The sequence below is a fragment of the Dermacentor variabilis genome, chromosome 4 (genome assembly GCF_050947875.1).
Source record: "Dermacentor variabilis isolate Ectoservices chromosome 4, ASM5094787v1, whole genome shotgun sequence".
Taxonomy (NCBI): Eukaryota; Metazoa; Arthropoda; class Arachnida; order Ixodida; family Ixodidae; genus Dermacentor; species Dermacentor variabilis.
In genome coordinates this window covers 135,582,153-135,604,434 of record NC_134571.1, presented here as the reverse complement: position 1 = coordinate 135,604,434, position 22,282 = coordinate 135,582,153, and the positions used below count along the sequence as shown (strand labels likewise).

Genomic DNA, 22,282 nt, shown 5'->3' with positions numbered 1-22,282 from the left:
AGCCTTGAAGCACTCAAACAGCCGTCATCAACAATCACTGATATTACGAAAGGCCACTGCTACAGGGGACTGAGGGAAGAACAGAACCTTTGCCCTGATGATTTGACACTGACAATAAATACTGATGGGAGCCCTGTATGGAAATCTTCGAAGACGTCAGTGTGGCCCCTGCAATTTATTGTTAATGAACTGCCACCACACTTGCGATTTAAGCACCCGGTTCTCGCTGGGCTGTGGTTCGGTAGAAAACATCCAGAAATGCAACTGTTCCTTCAGCAGTTTGTGAATGAAGTGAACAGCACAGGGGTAGTGAAGTGGGCTCACAAAGGCGACATTCATGTGTCAAAGCCTTATGTATTGTGCGTCTCCGTTGATGCACCTGCAAGGGCATCAGTGCAGAACATGGTCACTTTCAATGGATATTTTGGTTGCACATGGTGCCTGGGTCCAGGAGAGCACCGGGAAGGTAAGGAAAATATATTTTATTAGTCTCCAAAAATTCCCTTATGATGTATATTTTATTAAAATTCATAGCTAGGTTTTTCTTGCTGTGTATAATGCATGGTGTATGTTATATAGACATATATACAGATTGTAAAATATTAATATTTCATATAGATATGCGCAATGTATGGTATAATGTAAACATGCTCACACAGGCTCTAGATGTAAGCAACAAAATTTTAGCTTGTTATTTTCACTAATGTTATTGTCGCACTCTTTTATGTGCATAGGGGGCATGCGCTACACATTGGTGTCACCGATTAAACAGAACTTCAGACCGTGTCAAGAGTGAGATGCATCTGGCAAGCAGAATTAAAGACACCGTCAACGGCTTAAAGGGACCGTCGGCCTTGATGAACCTGAAAGGTAAGTAAGAATCATTTATGCCATAATGCTTTTCCCAATGGCAGTAGTTATATTACCCGAGTCACCTGGAGTCAAAGACCGTTGAGTCGGAGGTAATTGAAAGTGTCGAACTCTATCAAACTTCAAGGAGTTGTGTTACTGCAACACAGCACTTCTCAACGGCTATTGAGAGTTTCATTGTCATGTCACGAACGAGTGCCACGTTGGTTGCCACACTAAAGTTGCACAGAAAGCAAGAAAAAAAAGTTTACCATTTGCAGCACTATCAGCACATACATAAATTATTTTTAATTAGGCACTTGCAATTTTCGCTCAGCTTTCAGATAATGTTTTCATAGCAGGTATTTCTTTTTGATGTTGATTCTAAAATGCTACTATTATGGCACGACTGCCATTGCAAGGCCTTAGAGATTTTGAGGACGTTCCAATAAACTGTGTTGGCTCGTTGTCTATCAAATCTGCCCGTGTAGCAGCACCCAAATTGCCTTTAGGACCTAAGACTGTCGGTTCAAGAGCCTTAAAAGTGCATATGGATACTAATATAGATTCCTGGCTTCACAGCTTTGCTGCTTCTATGCCTGTATGCAGTGTAAATAACTCATTGCTGTACATGTGTCCATAGCATAAACCACATGCTTTAGTGACGATTGTCTTCAATGAAGAAATGTATGATTTGAGACAAACTGATAAATTTTGTCTGCAAACAATTCATGTTGGTAGCAGACATCACATCTTGCGTGATGTCTGAGTCAATATTTATGTATAACTTGATTTCGCCAATTCACTTTCTATGTAGCAATATTAGGGGTCATGCATTGGGTTTTTTTAGCTGCATGGCAGAAGACCTGTGTGCACAGAATATGTATTTGTTAAAAGGTGTTCGCAAGGGCCTTCACGTGACACCAGTTCTGAGGAAAGCAGACTCAGAAGTCGACGTTTAAACTAGTGCGACGTGCACAGAGCAAAATTAAGCCACAGGCAACACGAGTGCTATACTTTACAATTGAAGTTAAAAGGAAGCCCTCCGCCCCTAGTTTACAGCTATGCATGCCCCCAAAAACAACCGAAATCACTAAAATTTGGATGGTACAAGCTGATAAAACACAAGCTTAATGTGACATGAAAAAAGGGCGAGGTATCTAAACTTGGAAAGAACCACGAACATGGCCCAAAAATCTTTTTGCTTTTTTTTTTGAACAAGAAAGGCTGTCACCAGGTGAGCAAAAACAATTCCTTCTCAATTATTGACACATATAGCGTACTAACAGTTGTGTCGGGCCCGTCTACTCATTTGCGCTGCCACAATTTCATCACATGAACATTCTACATCACACCAAAGAAATCGTTTCCACTGCACAATTTTATCATGCAAACGTTGTACACCATGCCAAGAAAAGGAGGCAACATGAGGTCTTTGAGTGGCCCCTTTTCGTGAGGGAGCAAATGAAAAGGAAATGTGTAACCAAAATATGCATCTTGTATCTTGTATGTCACAGCAAAGTTGTCTACTTGATCAGATGGGCATGTATAAAAGGCTATCTTAACGAGCATTCAAATTTCTTAAAGCGATAGATTGCCAATGGTTGTAACAAGTGCAAGTGTCATCCTGAAGATGTATTCTTGGACGATAACTTTCAGCGATTCTATCCCTTTATGTCATAGAATCAGACGTAGTATCAGACGTAGTACGTGGCAAGTTTGATGACTCGAGCAGTTTTACTCAACCAGCCAAACAGTGTGTACTCTGGGATATCTCCGGAAATGACCGTCCAATGATATGTCCTCAGATTTTGACCGGTTCCTTGACTGTACAAAAATATTGTGAGCAGAGCGCCTGGAAAATATTTGATGCATTTTGGTACACAAAAAGGCCTCATTGTAGTGCACAAAATCTTGGTCTCACAAACACAATCTGAAAAGGTGACGGCCTTCTTTTGTATGGTAAAATATTACAGATAAGAAACAGTGAGTTAGCTTTGACGTTCACATTGCGAGCTGATGCAGAAAGAAAGAAAGGGCAAATGTAGGCATAGAATGGTAATGGAGACTCCGGTGTGACGACTCGCCGAGGGGCAATAAACCAGATATTAAGTTTTGGTGTGACCGCAGTCTTTATTTCAAGAAACATAAATGATACACAGCTCGCACAAAAGGTGGCTGCCAGTCTGTTCTGATTTTCATGAGACAGTTTCCTTCAAGCCTGGCCCCGCAGGGGCGTCTGCGTGAGCAGGCGTTTGGTGTGTTGCGACACCACGGACCCGAGCACACGAGGGCGGACCCTCCCGCGTGTAACCGTGCGCGGCTTAGCTGTGTCCGGGGAAAGGGGGATCCTGGAGGTTGAGCCGATGCTGGGTGTTCGGACCTTTAAGGCCCCCCGGCGGAGGCAACACACCTCTTTGGCCTCTGCTTCACGTAGACGGCACCCCCGGACTGACCCACCCGGGGGAAATCGGCAGTCGCCTTTTCCTGTCTCTCCCTCCTCGAATCTTCGTCTTTATCTCTCACTTTTTGACCTTTCCTGTCTCCTTCTCTCTTCTTTTTACTTCCTTTCTCCTGGCGGCAAGGGTTAACCCTGTGTGGCTATCCAACCTTGGGTACACCATATTCGGTTATAGTGACGGCGTACGACTGGCGTCGTGCAGACTTGTACGCAAGCTCTGCCGCGTCCCCTCGTTGGGCTCCGTGGTGGGCGGTCGGCGCTGTTGCCGAACACACACACTTTCCTATGGCAGCTCAAATCTCTGTTGTCCATGATCGGCGTCTCAAAAGATGCCGCACCGAAGTACCATTTCAATTCTCCTTTCGAAGCAACGCCTCATCTTTCCCCAAATACTATGTAGTCCACAGTGAAAGTAACACGCCTATTAGAAAGCTTTCTCCATTCCTGGTCGCCAAATGCCTGAAAGATAAAATCGGACAGACATACAAAGCCTCCAAAATGTTTAGCGGGGACCTCCTCCTAGAATTGAATAGTAAAGATCAAGCAGATAAGCTGTCTGAACTTACCAGTATTGGCGAGGCGACAGTGACTGTTTCAGCCCACAGAACACTCAACACAAGCAGGGGAGTAATATCTGAAGAAGATTTTATTGGATTAAGCGACGAGGAACTGCTGGAAGGTTTCCAGGAACAAAATGTTACCAAAGTACAGAGAATAGTAATCCGCAGAAACGATCAAGAATTCCCCACCAAACATGTTATACTCACCTTCGGAACAAGCGTAATGCCTACTTCACTCGATGCAGGTTATGTCAAAGTCAATGTGAGACCGTATATCCCGAATCCTAGACGATGTTTCAAGTGCCAAAGATTTGGACATGCTTCACATGCATGCCGAGGACAAACAACTTGTGCTAAATGCAGCTCCAACGACCACCAATCGGAGAATTGCACTTCTTCGCCACATTGTGTTAACTGCAAGGGAGATCACCCAGCTTATTCGCGGTCCTGCCCTTGCTGGAAAAAAGAAAAAGAAGTCATTGCACTAACTGTTAAAGAAAAAATCTCGTTCTTCGAAGCCAGGAAAAGACTGTCGTACCTTCCCCGAAGAAGTTATGCCGAAGTGACGCAGGCGGGGGCAGCGTCACAGAGGCCTCTGGAGTCCTCCGAGCCCACGCGCAGTGGTGCCGCAGTGACTCCTCCCGCCCCCGTGGTGGAAGCAGTTAGTACTGCTCCACCCTCTTCGACGGCCCTGCAGACACCAGCCCCGCAGGGCCCTAAAATCAAACGAACCCCAAGGCCCGAGGCACGTGTCTCGGCGCCTAACTCTCGGTCCTCCAGCGCCTCAGAGAGAGCGATGGAGGTCGACACAAAAAACCCGGTGTCATTGACACCGAAGGACAAGCGCTCTCTTGAGCGCGGTAAGAGGGACAAGATCCCAATAACCACCCAAAATAAGAAAGCGATAACCTGAAGGTTATCGCTCCTTTGTATCACCCTTCCTGAGATCTACGTCACCTAATATCTTACCTACCTCCTATTCAACTGTTAAAGCTATTTTTTACCCTTCAATTCCATAATGGCTTTTATTATTCACTGGAACTGTAGAGGTCTTTTACATAACTTCGGTGACATTAAAGACCTGTTATTTAACTTCTCTCCTGTGGCCTTATGCTTACAGGAAACAAACCTAGGTGAAAAACACAAACATATTTTAAAAGGTTTCACTGTTGTACGGCGCGACCGCACTCAGATGAACCGGCTTTCGGGTGGTGTAGCCATTATTGTGCAGGGTGGTATTGCAGTTAGAGAAGTTCCGATTACCAGTCACATAGAAGCCGTTGCTGTCACTGTTATAACTCACAAAACCATCACCATTTGCTCGCTGTATATCCCACCCCACACCCATTTTACTACTAAACATTTAGAAAATATAACAGGTCAATTACCGGAGCCATTTGTTTTAGTGGGGGATTTTAATGCTCACGGTACTCTTTGGGGCAGTATCAAAACTGACCAAAGAGGGCAAATGGTCGAGGGTTTTATTCTATCCAATGATATCTGCCTTTTAAATTCAGGTGCACCGACATACTTTTCACCAACTTCCCGCACTTTTAGTTGTTTAGATTTAGCTTTTTGCTCACCATCTCTTTTTAATGATTTTAAATGGGAAACCGTCGACAAGTCTTATGGCAGTGATCACTTGCCCGTAGTCATCAAATTTTTATCATTACCACCAACCTTAATCACAAGGCCACGCCAGTGGAAATTACAGCTCGCTGACTGGCCGCTTTTTACGGAAAACGCGAGACTGGAAGTTGTCTTTTCACAAGAACTAAGCATTGATGAACTTAATCAAAAAATCACTGAAGTAATAATCTCTGCAGCAGAAAAGGCAATACCCCAGTCATCCGGTATTGTACACAAAAGGTTAAATCCCTGGTGGACGAACGAGTGTACCGAAGCCAAAAAGAAACAAAATAAGGCCTGGGGAATCCTACGAAGGTACCCCACCTATAGCAACCTTTTAAATTTCAAACAGGCCAAAGCCAAAGCACGATTTATTCGAAGGCAGGCAGAGAAATCGTCATGGCAAAAATATGTATCCTCAATTAATAATACGGTCACGTCAAAACGAATGTGGGACCAGGTAAGAAAGTTTAGAGGAGAGTACACATCATACACAATTCCACTACTCACATGTCCAGGCACACAAACAACACTGCAGGACCAGGCGAACTTATTAGGCGAACATTTTTACAAGGTCTCAAGCTCAGCAAACTACTCAAGTGACTTCTTAAAATATAAAATGTCGGCGGAGAAACAGAGACTGCCCACTACTGGGGCTTCAATTGAACCTTATAATAACGCCCTCACAATGCAAGAATTGAACAGGGTTCTCTCTGCCGGTAAAAAAACAGCAACAGGCCTTGACCGTGTCCACTACACAATGTTGGCACACCTCTCTCAAGCATCAACAGAAACACTTCTTAAATTCTTCAACAAGATCTGGGAATCTGGAATAATGCCCACAGACTGGAAAAATGCAGTAATAGTGCCTTTTTTGAAATCAGGTAAATCCACAACGTCCCCAAGCAGCTACAGACCCATCGCCTTAACAAGCTGTCTAGCCAAAACCTACGAGAGTATCATAAACATAAGGCTCACATTCATCCTTGAATCACGGAATCTAATAGACGTGCACCAGTGCGGATACAGAAAGGGCAGCTCAACAACTGACCACCTCGTACGACTAGAACATGAAATACGTAACGCGTTTCTACACAAACAACACTGTCTCACAGTATTTTTCGATCTAGAGAAAGCGTATGATACCACTTGGCGGTATGGAATTTTAAGAGACCTGGCTGAATTGGGAGTGCGTGGCAGAATGCTAAACTGTCTATCTGATTTTATGGCAAATAGAACATTTCAGGTGCGTCTCGGCGCAATACTTTCACGCACATTTACACAGGAAAATGGCGTTCCACAGGGTTGTATTCTGAGCACGACACTCTTCATAATCAAAATGAACTCTGTTAATAAGATCATACCATCCTCTGTTATGCACTCCATATATGTTGACGATCTGCAAGTTGCTTGCCGCGCCTCAAATCTATCCACTTGCGAAAGACAACTACAAATAACCATAAATAACCTTACACAATGGGCTGACAAAAATGGATTCCGTTTTTCAACAGACAAAACTGTTACAGTTCTCTTCTCCCAGAAACGAGGATTACACTTGAACCCAGTTCTCACATTGCATGGTACAACCTTGCCGGTCAAAGAACACTATAAATTTCTAGGCGTAACGTTTGACACAAAGCTGAACTTCCTGGCCCACATTAACACAACTAAAATTAAAGCAAATAAAGCATTAAATATCCTCAAGGTGCTATCACACAAGCACTGGGGATCTGACCGAACTTGTCTACTACGTATATACCGGTCCCTCGTACGTAGCATCCTCGACTACGGTAGTGTAGTTTATGGTGCAGCTAGGAAGTCATACATCAAGCGACTCGATCCAGTTCATAATCTCGGCCTACGACTGGCAAGCGGTGCCTACAGAACATCGCCTGTCCAAAGTTTATATGTTGACTGCAATGAGCCGTCCTTACAGCAACGCAGAGCACTGCTTACACTCTCCTATGTACTACGAGTTCGATCATCACCACAACATATATGCTACAAGATCGTTACACAGTGCATATCAAGGATACACTACACAAGCAAACCGAACATGATTCGGCCACTAATCTTACGATACGAAGAATACTGTCAGGCTTATGATGTTCCTCACGAGGTCCTGCAGGTTGCTGAAAGGCCACCAAGGTTGCCACCATGGTACAACTTTTCACAGCTATGTGACTGGACACTAACACATCTAAAGAAAAAAGACATCCCACAAGAACACCTAATACAAGAGTTTCGAGCTATACAAGAAAAATATAAACATTACACGGAATTTTACACCGACGGCTCCAAAACACAAGAATACGTAGGTGTCGGAATAATTACGAAAAATTGGCAAAATAGCATTCGGATAAATAACTTTTCTTCAGTGTTTACCGCCGAAGTTTTCGCAATATGGACGGCAGTAAAAAAAATTACCAGTGACAAGCAGACGAATGCTATCATATATACCGATTCGTTAAGCGCACTCAGAGCTCTAAACCTTAACTCCGCGTCCGAACCCCTACTTGGTGACATCCTAAACATGTTGGCTTATAACGAATATGGAAGAACAATACGATTATGCTGGGTCCCAAGCCATGTCGGGATACCAGGGAATGAAGCAGCAGATAGATGCGCGTTCATGGCAGCACACAAAGGTATAACGCAAACAACACTTCCATACCAAGACAGTATCCGAGCTATTCATAAGGCCCTGACATTAAAGTGGCAACTAGAATGGGACACATGCACAAATAACAAGTTACACACAATAAAACCCGTGCTTAGAGAATGGAAGTCGTGCTGTCACCAGCAACGCTTCTATGAGGTGATCCTATGTAGACTCCGAATCGGGCATACGCACCTGACCCACAATTTTCTACTTCAGAACGAAAACCCGCCAACTTGCGAGAAGTGCCATGAACCACTCACCGTTATGCACATTATTATGACATGTCCAAGTATTCAAACACTGAGACACAAGCTCTTACAGAATCTCTATAACTTACACATACCTTTACACCCCGCCTCAATAGTCGGAGATGAACCGCTAGTACCTTTCGCTGACTTGTTCAGCTTTCTAGAAGAAACCGGTTTTTTACACAGACTCTAAAATAACTCTACTTCCACTGTTTAACATTTGAATCCTTAATATCCTGTGGCTGGCGCAGCATGGCCTTAGTTGCTTTTGCGCCATAAAACCCGAATTAACTAACATCCTTCAAGCCTGGGAGAGACGGCCAGAGCAGGCATTAAGGTGTTATGTTCGATACAAAACTAGCGGAGCCCTCTTAGTTTGAGCTGAGGACATGGTGCCCATTGGCATCACTATCCAACCTGGGAGAGTGCCTTGCCACGTGACCATGCGTTAAAGTTCATAGTAAGCATGATAGTAAAATTTCGTGTTTATGTATGCTGACGCAAAATTCTGTTTGTTCAGGTCTGGACCTTGTGAACGGATACAGCGTTGAATATATACACTGCGTACTGCAAGGTGTTGCAAAGCAGCTGACGGAAACAATTCTATCAAGTTCCAACTCTGATCAGCGTTTCTATTCTGGTAAAGTAACCATTTCCATTCCCATTTATTTTGTATTATATGGCTTACAAGGTGAACCTACAAGTTCCTTGACTTGTAGAATACGGTGGATTCACACAGCAGACAAAATCAATTGGAATTGTCTGAAAATGCATCATGGGACTTTGCATCATCAATTTGATACTTCTGTATCTAGTTCACAGTTGGCATAAATACTTAGGTGTGTTTTCACTGGATAATTTTCATCATCATCATTTTTTACCCTTAAGGGATGGTAACCATGGGTCACAAAGATAAAACACATTAATACGGATTGCAAGAACTGGTAAACACAGTAAACACGTGAAAATGAAAAAGCCGATAAAAGGGCTTACTACTGGGGCTGTGGACAAAACTGGTGTAATAATAACAGTTTAAATTCTACAGAACTTGTTTCATTGACGATAGCGTCAGGAAGTACATTTCAATCCGATATGGCAGTCGGCAGAAATGATTTTTGAAAGCGTTAGTTGAACCATGAATGCGTTGAACACTGTGACAATTAAACAGATGTGGTGCATAATAGTGCCCTAGTCTAGGCTACAAGCATTTCTTTGACATTCAAAAAGGTGCATTGCTGTCTTCATTGCCTTTGCATGCATCTGTTGATATGCATACCTGACAACTCTCCCTATTTGCTGAGGAGACTCCTGAATTCCGAGCAATCCCCCTGATTCTACGGGCACACGTATAAATCTCCCGAAAAATTGTTCCCAACCTCACTGCAAAAGAAAAAATGCATCATGCAGCGCAGCCACAACGCAATTACAATGATATGCTAGGTAGCTAGCCAACATTATATTTAAATACAAGCCGTTTGTGTGTAGGCAGGTAGGCTTAACTACCGTAAAATTCCAAACAAGCGCCGCCCTTCCCCCCATCAAGTCGAAACCACTGGCAAAGTAGGGGGGCGCGCTATCCCGGAACGGCGGCGAAATTCAGTATGGCGGCAACATTTTCCCGCCAGAAAAAAAAAAGCACAGTGCACATGCATTTAACAGTTTGTTTACTTCTAGGAACATGAACTTCATTTGAGCGAAAGATTCATGATTGCTATGTCAATCACTTTCAAAACCATAGAAAGAGTCCTCCGAGTCAGTCGCAAAAAAAGTTCACAGCATTCCGCATCAAGTCCACCCTGGTCTTCTGGCGTCACGGCTCCAACATCTGCCAGTCTGCCATGCAGGTCGCCGTCCTCCGAGCCATCGAGTGCGTTAGTAACGCTGCATCCCTTGAAGGAGCGTGCCAAAGTCTCCTCGGGTACAGCAGCCCACATCTCGGCAACAAAATCGAGAGCATGCTGGCGCGACGGCTTCTTCAGGTTTCCTTTGGCCGACCTGTCTTCTTCGTGCATATATATTCTTCCCACAAACGCCGTAGGGTGGACTTAAAGGCTTGTTCCAGTAGACGTCAGCCGGCTGCAGGATGCTTGTGCACCCAGCAGGCACATAGAGCACATCGCTATTGGGCTCCTAGAAAGCATTCTTGGCAGCTTACGTTTTATGGATGGGCGCCTGGTCCAGTACCAGTAAACGCCACATGTCGTCATCGTTAGGGCCCCAGATTCTTGACAGCCACTCCTGCATCTCTTCCGATGTCACCCAGCCCTTTTTTGTGTTGGTGAGACGAACATTTGCTACGAGTGAAAGAAAAAAAAAGTCAGCGTTTTGATAGAACGAACTTAGCGACATCGTGTGATTCCTCACCCCATTGAAAAAAAAAAACATTCTCACCTGGTATGCGAAGGCTTGCGAAGACCCTGGCTGGAATTTTCCCAGTTCGTTGAAAATAACGAATCCTGGGAGCTTGTGGTCGGTGGCACGTTCGGCTAGGCGAACCGGGAAGCCTCTTCGGGCACATCCAGTGTTTGCGATCTGCATGGTGCTTTCGCCGACCATGTTGTTTGTCCTGTTGGCTGGGTTGTCTATTCGGACCATCATCTGGTGCATATTGGCGATGTTGTACAACGTGTAGTCGTTGCGCCGTCGCAGGGAGTTTGCGCCAGACCGAAAGGCACTTGCTGCCTCCGGAAACTCTTCGGGTGTCTTCTGGCTCTCGTTCGTAGAACGGCGCATGGACATGCCGAACTGCTGCTTCCATCTACTTATGTAATGGCTGGAAGCTACAAAGTTTCCTAACTGCATGTTGTTGGCTATTCTGACAGCCTCTTCAGAGAGAAGCCGTTACTAACGGCACGTCCTGCCGTTCTTTCCCGCTCAGAAGAACTCAAAGAGCGCATCGTCCACGCATTCACTGAAAACTGGGGCGCCGTTACTCAGCCTTCTTCGCAGTTTTGCTCTCCCGTAGTTTTGCTGAAGCAATTTCTCGAAATTACTGTCCCATTCCCGTATCCATTTGCGGTCGAGCTTGAAATGTTGAGATGTTTGGCGCACGTTTCTTCCGTTTTCTCGATGCCATTGTACGACCTCAACTTTCTTCGCCCCTGTGTACAAATGCATCGGCATCGTGAACTTCACAACGCCAAAACAAGGCGACAAATGGTGCATGCGAACGAGCATGCAAATGGCTTGAAAGGAAGAATTGGATTGGATTAGCTTCTTGGACTTGATAGGGCAGACCAGTGTTTCTAAGGCGCGGCGCATGATAAGGGCGCGGGCGGGGGGAGGGGGCGCTTTCCCGGAACGGTGCGGAGATATGAAATTGACAGTAAAGTTAGGGGGGGGGGGCGCCTTGCACGGGTGGGGGCGCTTGTTCGGAATTTTACGGTGGTCTAACTGGATTCACTTCATATCAAGGAATGCATTGAGGATTGCGCATGTGGCAATGGTGGAATATGTGTTGCATTATAGCCGCATTTTCTAAAGTCAGTGTTGCCGCTGTATATGAGTGTTATGTGAAGACACAGAAGCAAAATATTGCAGGGAAGCATATCAAGAGGGGAAAGGCTCCACTGTTGCAGAACATGGCCAGTGCTCCTTAATGTGCATGCACAATGCACTGTTTTCAGTCACAGTATGACTGCTGAAACGTCTAATAACTGTACTGCCAGTCATTCAGCCGAGTCTGTGACGTTACTGTAGCCCTGGAAAAAAATTTGACTTCACTACTCTTGTCGTCGTTACTCCCCCCCACACACACATTTCCCCTAGGTGAATCTCTCGAATTTTGAGGTCCATAGGTTGGCAGGTATGAATATGCGTGCAGTGTTTATGAGCCATAGCATTAGCAGCACTGCCCACTCAAGCTGTGGTATAGATTAGCTTTCATTTCACAGTAATTTATTCCTAATTAAGTCACTTTCCAAGGACTTTTGCACTTGTCCGGGTTCACACTTACCAAAAGTGGCAATTGTTAGTGTCATAACATGTGTGCGACGCTACCTTGTGAAATATCCAATCAACCTGGGCTGCCGTATTTGTTTGTACTTGCAACTCTTTCGGAAAACTGAAATGAATAAAGCAACTGAAAAGGTCATCATTGCGATCGCTTAGCTTCAGGGGTGTAGCCAGGGGATGGCACACTGCCAGTGCCCCTGGTTAATACGGGGCCGGATCCTTGATCAAGTTGGGGCCCTCCCTCCCTGTCCCCCCCATAACAAAAAAAATTCTGGCTACACCACTGCTTAGCTTCATTTAACATCCACACTTGCACTGCCGCAATCAATTACGTTTCTTTTATAGTTTTTCATCTATGTTTTCCACCAATTCACTTTCAACCCCAGAATATATATATATATATATATATATATATATATATATATATATATATATAACATACAAAATATCTCTTAACTGAGCCCTAGCTAGTTTTAATGTTTTAATATGTCCTCAGAATCAAATATTAGACCTCCTTATGACAGTTTTTGGGCATGTAATGCTGTTTATTTTGATCTGTTTTGAGCACTTGTTGAGCCACATTTGTTGTGACACTGATGAAATTAACTTTCATGGCATTGCCTTTTATAGGTGCACCATCAGCACTTTCCCGAATAGATCTGCGACTGCTGTCCATTAAGCCACCTCACTGCATCACACGACTTTCACGGTCTATTCAAGAGAGAAGCCATTGGAAGGCATCTGAATGGAGGCACTGGCTCCTTTTCTATGCTTTGCCTTGCCTTAATGAGATTCTTCCTCAAGAGTACTGGAGGCACCTCTCCAAGCTTTGCGAGGCTATATATATGTTGCTTCAAGAGGAACTTACCAGTTTCGAAATTGACAAAGCCGGTAAGGTCCAAAAGCAAGTGCCAGTGCATGCATACAAGCCAAGTTGGAACTCAAAAGTTGAGATGTGAGAGCATCTTGTAGGGGCAGTGAAAGACGACAAAGGCAGAAGGCAGGAAGAACAGGACAGTGCTGAACTCGCAACTTTATTAGAAAGTCTACACATGCTTAAGTACAACCTATACACATGTGCTCTCCGATCGATGGCATCATTATCAGTGCACAGGCAAACAGAAAAACCCTGTAGTCTAGCGCTAGACCATGAAGCGGTTTAAAAATGCAAATTCACTGTCATGCAAATTTAATGAACGCATGCTTACGCAATGTGATCTTTTTTTCCCGATATGGTAGGCCTCAATAGTCTTCGTCATAGTCAGATTGCTATGTGCGGAAAGAGTCATGGTGTTTTCATAGATTCAAGCCATACATCTATACTCAGAGAATAATTTCACAGCAGTAGACCTGGAGCCTGCTAAAGTTAAAGAATGCGCACTGTCGCTGCTCCAGTCACAACCTTGGGCAGCTAGCTTCATCAGTATAAAAAGGGAAAAGGCTTAACTGGGATATTTTCTTCGCTACAAAGACTCACAAACTTGACATTCCATTTCAAATATAGTCGCAGGAAGGGATATGGTGGCAGCCGATTGTGTAGGCCTATTTACAAAGGCATTTGCAATCATTAGTGATCAGAGACCCTTTTGTGGTCTCATTAGCTATGTTCTCGTTAGCTTCATCATTCAATCTAATCCTGGTGATAGCAACATTTTTAGCATGAATGTTCAAGACCTATACTATAACATACCACATGATGATTTAATGGTAAGTGTTGAGCTGTGTATCATCGAGGACAACAATGAGCTCAAGTTTTCTAGCGGCAGTGGTAACTCTAGATTCTGTCTTTTTACTTAGCTTGAACTTTTCTTGAATGGAAAGAAAGTTTATACCAACAAAAATCTGGCATTTGGGTTGGCTCCAAAATTGCTTCGATGCTAACATTTTCCTAGGCAGGGTTGATACAAGTATAAAAATTAACCTAGATGACCAAACGATCAAAGTGCTAAGATATGTTGATTTTTTGGTCTTTGGAAAGAATTCTAATTTCCAACAAACGGTTGATAACGTAGCTGCAAGTGTTCCAGAAATGTGGCTCAGGGTTAGAATTCACACATGAATTGCCAGCTAAGAACTAGCTACAATTTTTATATACGAGGCTTAAACTAACTGATAAGCATGTGTGCTGGATGTATTGCCCAAAGTCAGAAAAACCGATCTTAAATTTTAACTCGGCCCATTCAAAGATGGTAAAAAATTGCATTGCATTTTCGGTCCTATTTTCCACACTTTTGCAATCTTTCCACCAGAGTTCCGAGAGTTCTTTAAAACTACCTGAGCGTTTGATAGCAGCAGTTTTCAGGTGCACTCCACCCGCGTGACCGTGCAGAAGCTTGTTAAGGTGTAAAATTAGGAACATCCAGAAAAATGATTAATTCAGAGCCTTCCAAAAAAAAAGAAAAAGTAATTGGAATTCCACATATAGAAAAACTATCGTACAGCCTCTTTAATGTAGCAGGAAGGTTTGATGCAAAGGTTCTTTTTTCTGCTGCTAACAAGATGAGAAAAATTTGCAGTAAGATTGATAGGTATAGTTGGCACAGATTGCCTCCACTGCTGCTAGGAAAGGCTACACTGTTAGCACATGTCCCCGCCTGGACACTGTGAATGGAATGCACAATGTTCATTACCAGCTTCTGTTTTCCGGCGGCCACGTCTATATCAGCCAAACAAATTGATGCCTGAACATTAGAATGTCGGAACATAGGCGCTCGCTAGCGGGTGATGCCTACTCGCATGTCGCGCGCCATTGCTCTGAGTATGGGTGTGCTCCAATCTGTGAACCACCACACTTGTTTCCACACATAGCAATAAGACTACGAGGGAGAATATTGAGGCCTACCATATCAGGAAAAAAAGATTGCGTTGTGTTATCATGCCTTCATTAAATTTGCATGACAGTGAATTTGCATTGTTAAACCGCTTCATAGTATAGCATTAGATTAGAGGGTCTTTCTGTTTGCCTATGCACTGATAATGGCGCCATCGATGGGAGGGCATGTGGATATAGGTTGTACTCAAGCATGTGTATGCTCTCTAATAAAATTCGTTGCGAGTTCAGCGCTGTCTTGTGTGTTTCCTGCCTTCTGTGTTTGTCATCTTGTGCTGCCCATTCAATAAGTTCAAACAGTACCAACTTGCCCAAGTGTCGATTCTCCTGCGGCCTGTGTGAGCTTATGGTACTGCCTGCAGGTACTCCATGCTGTACATAGACTATCAACCTACTTCTTGTACTGCTATGAGCTAACCTGCTTTTTTAGCTCTTTTATGACCAAAACCATGTGCATCATAATCTCTGCTTTATTCAGAGTTAGCATAGTGAACACATACACGCGTCTGATGTGAGAAACCTTCTTACACATAAGAAATACACATTAAAATTTAATTATATGGCATGCATAATGCCGGAGAATTCTTTTTCTGCAAGGTGGAAAAGAAATCGGAAGGTCACTAATGCAGCCAGTGGCCTTCTTTGTTGTAAGGTGCACCTTTACAAGTTCCCTGAATTGTCATAGTTCCACTGTTTGTAAGCATCTTGATTTCTCAGGAGTGTGACTGTGAGCTGCCAGACCGGGAGGGTGTTTTGTAAATGTGTACCCCCATTATTCCTGATCAACAGAATGTTCTCCCGTGCACAAACTCAGTGGCCAGGATATTTAGGATATTCTCAGCAACTGTAATCAAAGTAAGCAGAGGAAGCCTGCTGAACCTAATCTGTTAACTCCGTAACTAAAACTGCCTTACATTATGGATGACACAGCCTTAGCAGCATGGACTCCATATGTAGAGTTATATTGGAGTGTATCTATCATATGGTAGCATGGTTGCAGCCCTCTCTGAGCCCTTGTTTGATAGCACAAACGAACACGTTCTCAGGATACCTCCAGGCTGCTGTCCAATGATTGCAAAAGTTATTGTTGAAATAGCTCACCTTCATATGAAAGTTAGTTGTGTGTTTAAAATTGATTGGAATTAATTTTTTTCGTATGTCAGAGTAAGTTCTGTTAATACATACGTAAGAACTTTGTAAGACCTTGTCTGTGTCAGCACAAAGGTTGAGAACTTGCACTGCCTGCGCATGATAAGAAATGAACTGCAAAATAGTGTAAAACTGGGCGAGTTGGTTATCTTCATGGTAAAAGCAGCACAACATTAACGGATACACAAGGCAGAGAAATGCACAGGACAGTCTCTAGTTCAGCGCCTGTGCTGTGTATTTCTCTGTCTTGTGTTGCCGTTATTTTTGCGCTGCTTTTACCATGATAAGAAAGTATGACGCAAGATAGAAGCCATGCAAAAACTGGTGCAATTAATGCCATTGTAAAAACATTTTTGTTAAAGGTGATAAAAGTCAACTCAAGGTTCTAAAGAGCTCATATCATTGACAGACATACCAGCTGAATGCTGTAACAGAACTGCTTCATTCTTGGCCATGCACTTCTTGACTGTGGTACAAAGTGAGCATTAAAATTAAATTTAAATTAAAGTAAAAAAGGTAACTTCAATAAAATAAATGAATTGAAGTTAAAGAAAGCATCAACGTCACCCAACAAAATACATTGAATATGGTAGTCATCCGTAAGAACCTGATCAAGTCACTAGATATATTGTAAAAGGATCTACCTTTAGGGTACTGTTTCTGGAAGAATAAACTAGCAAGGTGTTACCAAGAATTATTTTCGCTAACTGTGGCAGAAAAAAGCAGTCCTTTGTATATCTTGATAGTGAAGGCAATGTTTAAAGCAAAGCTTTTCTAAACTTCCATATATTTAGCTAGCCTAACCAGCTCAAGCCAGTTGCAATCACCCCTGCTTTGCTCCTGACAGTAGCATTTGTCCCTGCTGCAATGAAGTTTTCTGTGATGGCAGGGGGACGGATATTGTAGGCACCAAAACACCATGAAACCAGTATCCGCAATAGCTTATGGAATAGCGGGACATTGCTCCTGAAGCAGTGCACAGTAGTCATAGTGTCTGTGTATCGTAAAAGTTTATTATGAGCACTCTGCACCTACTTTTTAATGTGCTTGTATGCGCTCCACAGCCAACTCTGACTAGAGCACTCATTTTGTCTATTGTGCCCATATTTGTTGTTTCACTTATTCATTTTTCTTTAGAAACTATGCACCAGCTAGCCCAATATTGCTGAGCAAGTTCCTGTTAAAAGTTCAAAGTTCTTGTTGATTGCCATAAAGTGCTCCTACTTCAGATTATAACCCAACTTTATATGAAAATAAAAGCCATGGTTGGATGTGGTGAAGCGTCTGAGACTACGTTTCAAAATTTGTGAAGGCGCTGTATTCCTCCTAATAAACACTGTGTTCTGTGCACAAGCCCGGTATGCCTGTTTTTACATTGGGAAGTGTGAGAGTACTTGTGTAAGCCTTTATGCATTGTTTAACCAAAAGTATTAAAAAAAAAGAAAAAGAAATTGGGTCATTGAATACTATTTTACTTTTCAGAGTCTCTTCGTGTCGAGGCGCGAGGCATTATATGGTGTGACATTCATGACGTATAATGTCGATGCACTCCTCCACCTTGGAAACTGCGCCCGCTCCCTTGGGCCCCTTTGGGCACATTCTGCCTTCGTCTTTGAAGGGGGAAATGGATACATCGTGCGGCCCCCGCAGGGGCGCCTGCGTCAGCAGGCGTTTGGTGTGTTGCGACACCACGTACCCGAGCACACGAGGGTTGGACCCTCCCGCGTGTAGCCGTGCGCGGCTTAGCCGTGTCTGGGGAAAAGGGGATCCTGGGGGTTGAGCCGAAGCTGGGTGTTTGGACCTTTAAGGCCCCCCGGCGGAGGCAACACACCTCTTCGGCCTCGGCTTCACATAGACGGCACCCCCGGACTGACCCACCCGGGGGAAATCGGCAGTCGCCTTTTCCTGTCCTCCTCTCCAATCTTCGTCTTTCTCTCTCACTTTTCGACCTTTCCTGTCTTCTTCTTTCTTCCATTTACTTCCTTTCTCCACGGCGGCAAGGGTTAACCTTGTGTGGCTATCCTACCTTGGGTACACCATATTTGGTTATAGCGACGGCGTACGGCTGGCGTCGTGCAGGCTTGTACACAAGATCTGCCGCGTCCCCTCGTTGGGCTCCGTGGTGGGCGGTCGGCGCTGTTGCCGAACATACTCATTTTCTATGGCAGCACAAACCTCTGTCGTCTATGATCGGCGTCTGAAAAGATGCCGCACCGAAGTACCATTCCATTTCTCCTTTCGGAGCAACGCTCCATCCTTCCCCAAGTTCTATGTAGTACACAGCGAAAGCAACATGCCAGTAAGAAAACTCTCACCATTCCTTGTAGCCAAATGCCTCAAAGAAAAAATCGGACCGACGTACAAAGCCTCCAAAATGTCTAGCGGGGACCTCCTCCTAGAACTGAATGATAAAGACCAAGCAGAGAAGCTCACTGACCTTACCAGTATTGGCGACGCCACAGTGACGATTTCACCACATAGAACACTGAACACAAGCCGGGGAGTGATTTCTGAAGAAGACTTTATTGGATTGAGCGATGAGGAACTCCTTGAGGGTTTCCAAGAACAAAATGTGACAAAAGTACAAAGAATAGTAATCCGCAGAAACAACCAAGAAATCCCCACCAAACATGTTATACTCACCTTTGGAACAAGCGAAATGCCTACTTCACTCGATGCAGGTTATGTTAAAGTCAATGTCAGAGCATATATCCCGAACCCTAGACGATGTTTTAAGTGCCAAAGGTTCGGACATGCTTCACATGCATGCCGAGGACAAACAACTTGCGCTAAATGCAGCTCCAACGAACACCAATCTGAGAATTGCACCTCTTCCCCACATTGTGTTAACTGCAAGGGAGATCACCCAGCTTATTCACGGTCCTGCCCTTGCTGGAAAAAAGAAAAAGAAGTCATTGCTCTAACGGTAAAAGAAAAAATTTCGTTCTTTGAAGCCAGAAAGCGGCTATCATACCTTCCGCGAAGAAGTTACGCCGATGTGACGCAGTCGGGGGCAGCGTCACAGAGGCCTCCGGAGTCCTCCGAGCCCACGCGCAGTGGTGCTGCAGTGACTCCTCCCGCCCCCGTGATGGAAGCAGCCGACGCTGCTCCATCCTCTTCCAAGGCCCTGCAAACACCAGTCCCGCAGGGCCCTAAGATAAAGCGAACCCCAAGGCCCGAGGCACGTGTCTCGGCGCCCAACTCTGGGTCTTCCAGCGCTTCAGAAAGAGCGATGGAGATCGACACCAGAGCACCGGTGTCATTGACACCGAACGACAAGCGCTCTCTTGAGCGCGGTAAGAGGGACAAGATCCCAATAACTACGCAAAATAAGAAGGCGATAACCTGAAGGTTATCGCTCCTTTGTATCACACTTCTTGAGACCTACGTCACCTAACATCTTTCCTATCTCCTATTGAACTGTTAACGCCATTTCTTACCCTTCAATTCCACAATGGCTTTTATTATTCACTGGAACTGTAGAGGTCTTTTACATAACTTAGGTGACATTAAAGACCTGTTATCTAACTTCTCTCCTGTGGCCTTATGCTTACAGGAAACAAACCTAGGCGAAAAACACAAACATATCTTAAAAGGTTTCACTGTTGTACGGCGCGACCGTACTCAGATGAACCGGCTTTCGGGTGGAGTAGCCATTGTTGTGCAGGGCGGTATTGCAGCTAGAGAAGTTCCGATTACCAGTCACATAGAAGCCGTTGCTGTCACTGTTATAACTCACAAAACCATCACCATTTGCTCGCTGTATATGCCACCCCACACCCATTTTACCACTAAAGACTTAGAAAATATAACAGGTCAATTACCGGAGCCATTTGTTTTAGTGGGGGATTTTAATGCTCACGGTACTCTTTGGGGCAGTATCAAAACTGACCAAAGAGGGCAAATGGTTGAAGGTTTTATTCTGTCAAATGATACCTGCCTTTTAAATTCAGGTGCACCGACATACGTTTCACCGACTTCCCGCACTTTTAGTTGTATAGATTTAGCTTTTTGCTCACCATCTCTTTTTAATGATCTTAAATGGGAAACCCTCGACAAGTCTTATGGCAGTGATCACTTGCCAGCAATCATCAAATATTTATCATCACCTCCAACCTTAGTCACTAGGCCACGCCAGTGGAAATTGCAGCTTGCTGACTGGCCGCTTTTTATGGAAAACGCGAAACTGGAAGTTGTCTTTTCAGAAGAACAAAACATTGACGAACTTAACAAAAAAATCACTCAGGTCATAATCTCTGCAGCAGAAAAAGCAATACCGCAGTCATCAGGTATTGTACACAAAAGGCTAACTCCCTGGTGGACTACCGAGTGTACCGAAGCCAGGAAGAAGCAAAATAAGGCCTGGGGAATCCTACGTAGGTACCCCACTTATAGCAACCTTTTATATTTCAAACAGGCCAAAGCGAAAGCACGTTTTATTCGAAGAAATGCGGAGAAATTATCATGGCGAAAATACATAAGTTCAATCAATAGTACCGTCACATCAAAACGAATGTGGGACCAGGTGAGAAAATTTAGAGGAGAGTACTCATCATACACTATACCACTACTTACATGTCCAGGCACACAAACAACACTACAGGACCAGGCCAACTTATTAGGTGAACACTTTTACAACATTTCTAGCTCAGCACACTATTCAAATTCATTCTTAAAATATAAAGAATCGGCGGAGAAACAGAGACTGCCCACCACTGGGGCTTCAAAGGAACCTTATAATAACGTCCTCACAATGCAAGAACTGAACAGGGTTCTCTCGGCCGGTAAAAAAACAGCAACAGGTCTTGACCGTGTCCACTACACAATGTTGGCACACCTATCTCAAGCATCAGCAGAAACACTTCTTAAATTTTTCAACAAAATCTGGGAATCTGGAGTAATGCCTACAGACTGGAAAAATGCAGTAATAGTGCCTTTTTTGAAATCAGGTAAAGCCGCAACGTCCCCAAGTAGCTACAGGCCCATTGCCTTAACAAGCTGCCTAGCCAAATCCTACGAAAGTATCATCAACATAAGGCTCACATTCATCCTTGAATCAAGGAACTTAATAGACGTGCACCAGTGCGGATACAAAAAGGGCTGCTCGACAACTGACCACCTCGTACGACTGGAACATGAAATACGTAAAGCGTTTCTACACAAACAACACTGTCTCACAGTATTTTTCGATCTAGAGAAAGCGTATGATACCACGTGGAGGTATGGAATTTTAAGAGACCTGGCTGGCTTGGGAGTCCGTGGCAGAATGCTAAACTGTCTATCTGATTTTATGGCAAATAGAACATTTCAGGTGCGTCTCGGCGCAATACTTTCACGTACATTTACACAGGAAAATGGCGTTCCACAGGGTTGTATTCTGAGCACGACACGCTTCATAATCAAAATGAACTCTGTTAATAAGATCATACCATCCTCTGTTATGCACTCCATATATGTCGACGATCTGCAAGTTGCTTGCCGCGCCTCAAATCTATCCACTTGCGAAAGACAACTACAAATAACCATAAATAACCTTACACAATGGGCTGACAAAAATGGATTCCGTTTTTCAACGGACAAAACTGTTACAGTTCTCTTCTCCCAGAAACGAGGATTACACTTGAACCCAGTTCTCACATTGCATGGTACAACCTTGCCGGTCAAAGAACACTATAAATTTCTAGGCGTAACGTTTGACACAAAGCTGAACTTCCTGGCCCACATTAACACAACTAAAAGTAAAGCAAATAAAGCATTAAATATCCTCAAGGTGCTATCACACAAGCACTGGGGATCTGACCGAACTTGTCTACTACGTATATACCGGTCCCTCGTACGTAGCATCCTCGACTACGGTAGTGTAGTCTATGGTGCAGCTAGGCAGTCATACATCAAGCGACTCGATCCAGTTCATAATCTCGGCCTACGACTGGCAAGCGG

At 44.1% G+C, this 22,282-nt stretch overlaps 1 protein-coding gene and 1 long non-coding RNA gene across 2 annotated transcripts; one reads left to right on the top strand and one right to left on the bottom strand.

Annotated features, from left to right (window-relative positions):
- The first annotated feature begins 745 nt into the window (after positions 1-745).
- LOC142577967 (uncharacterized) lies at positions 746-13,361 on the top strand. Its single transcript, XM_075687393.1, has 3 exons — positions 746-870; positions 8,930-9,049; positions 12,994-13,361. The coding sequence occupies exons 1-3, from the start codon at positions 798-800 to the stop codon at positions 13,320-13,322; spliced, it is 522 nt and encodes a 173-aa protein (XP_075543508.1). The 5' UTR covers positions 746-797; the 3' UTR covers positions 13,323-13,361.
- Positions 13,362-18,846: 5,485 nt separating this feature from the next.
- LOC142577965 (uncharacterized) lies at positions 18,847-19,512 on the bottom strand. Its single transcript, XR_012827119.1, has 2 exons — positions 19,317-19,512; positions 18,847-19,234 (listed from the first exon to the last, which is right to left on the bottom strand). It is a non-coding gene; the product is annotated as an uncharacterized LOC142577965 (long non-coding RNA).
- Positions 19,513-22,282: the final 2,770 nt, after the last annotated feature.

Excerpts from the sequence above, each read along its gene's own strand:
- LOC142577967 (XM_075687393.1), top strand. The coding sequence starts at position 798 with ATGCATCTGGCAAGCAGAATTAAAGACACCGTCAACGGCTTAAAGGGA. Across the intron at positions 871-8,929 it reads GGCCTTGATGAACCTGAAAG|GTCTGGACCTTGTGAACGGA; the intron begins GTAAGTAAGAAT and ends CTGTTTGTTCAG. Across the intron at positions 9,050-12,993 it reads TGATCAGCGTTTCTATTCTG|GTGCACCATCAGCACTTTCC; the intron begins GTAAAGTAACCA and ends TGCCTTTTATAG.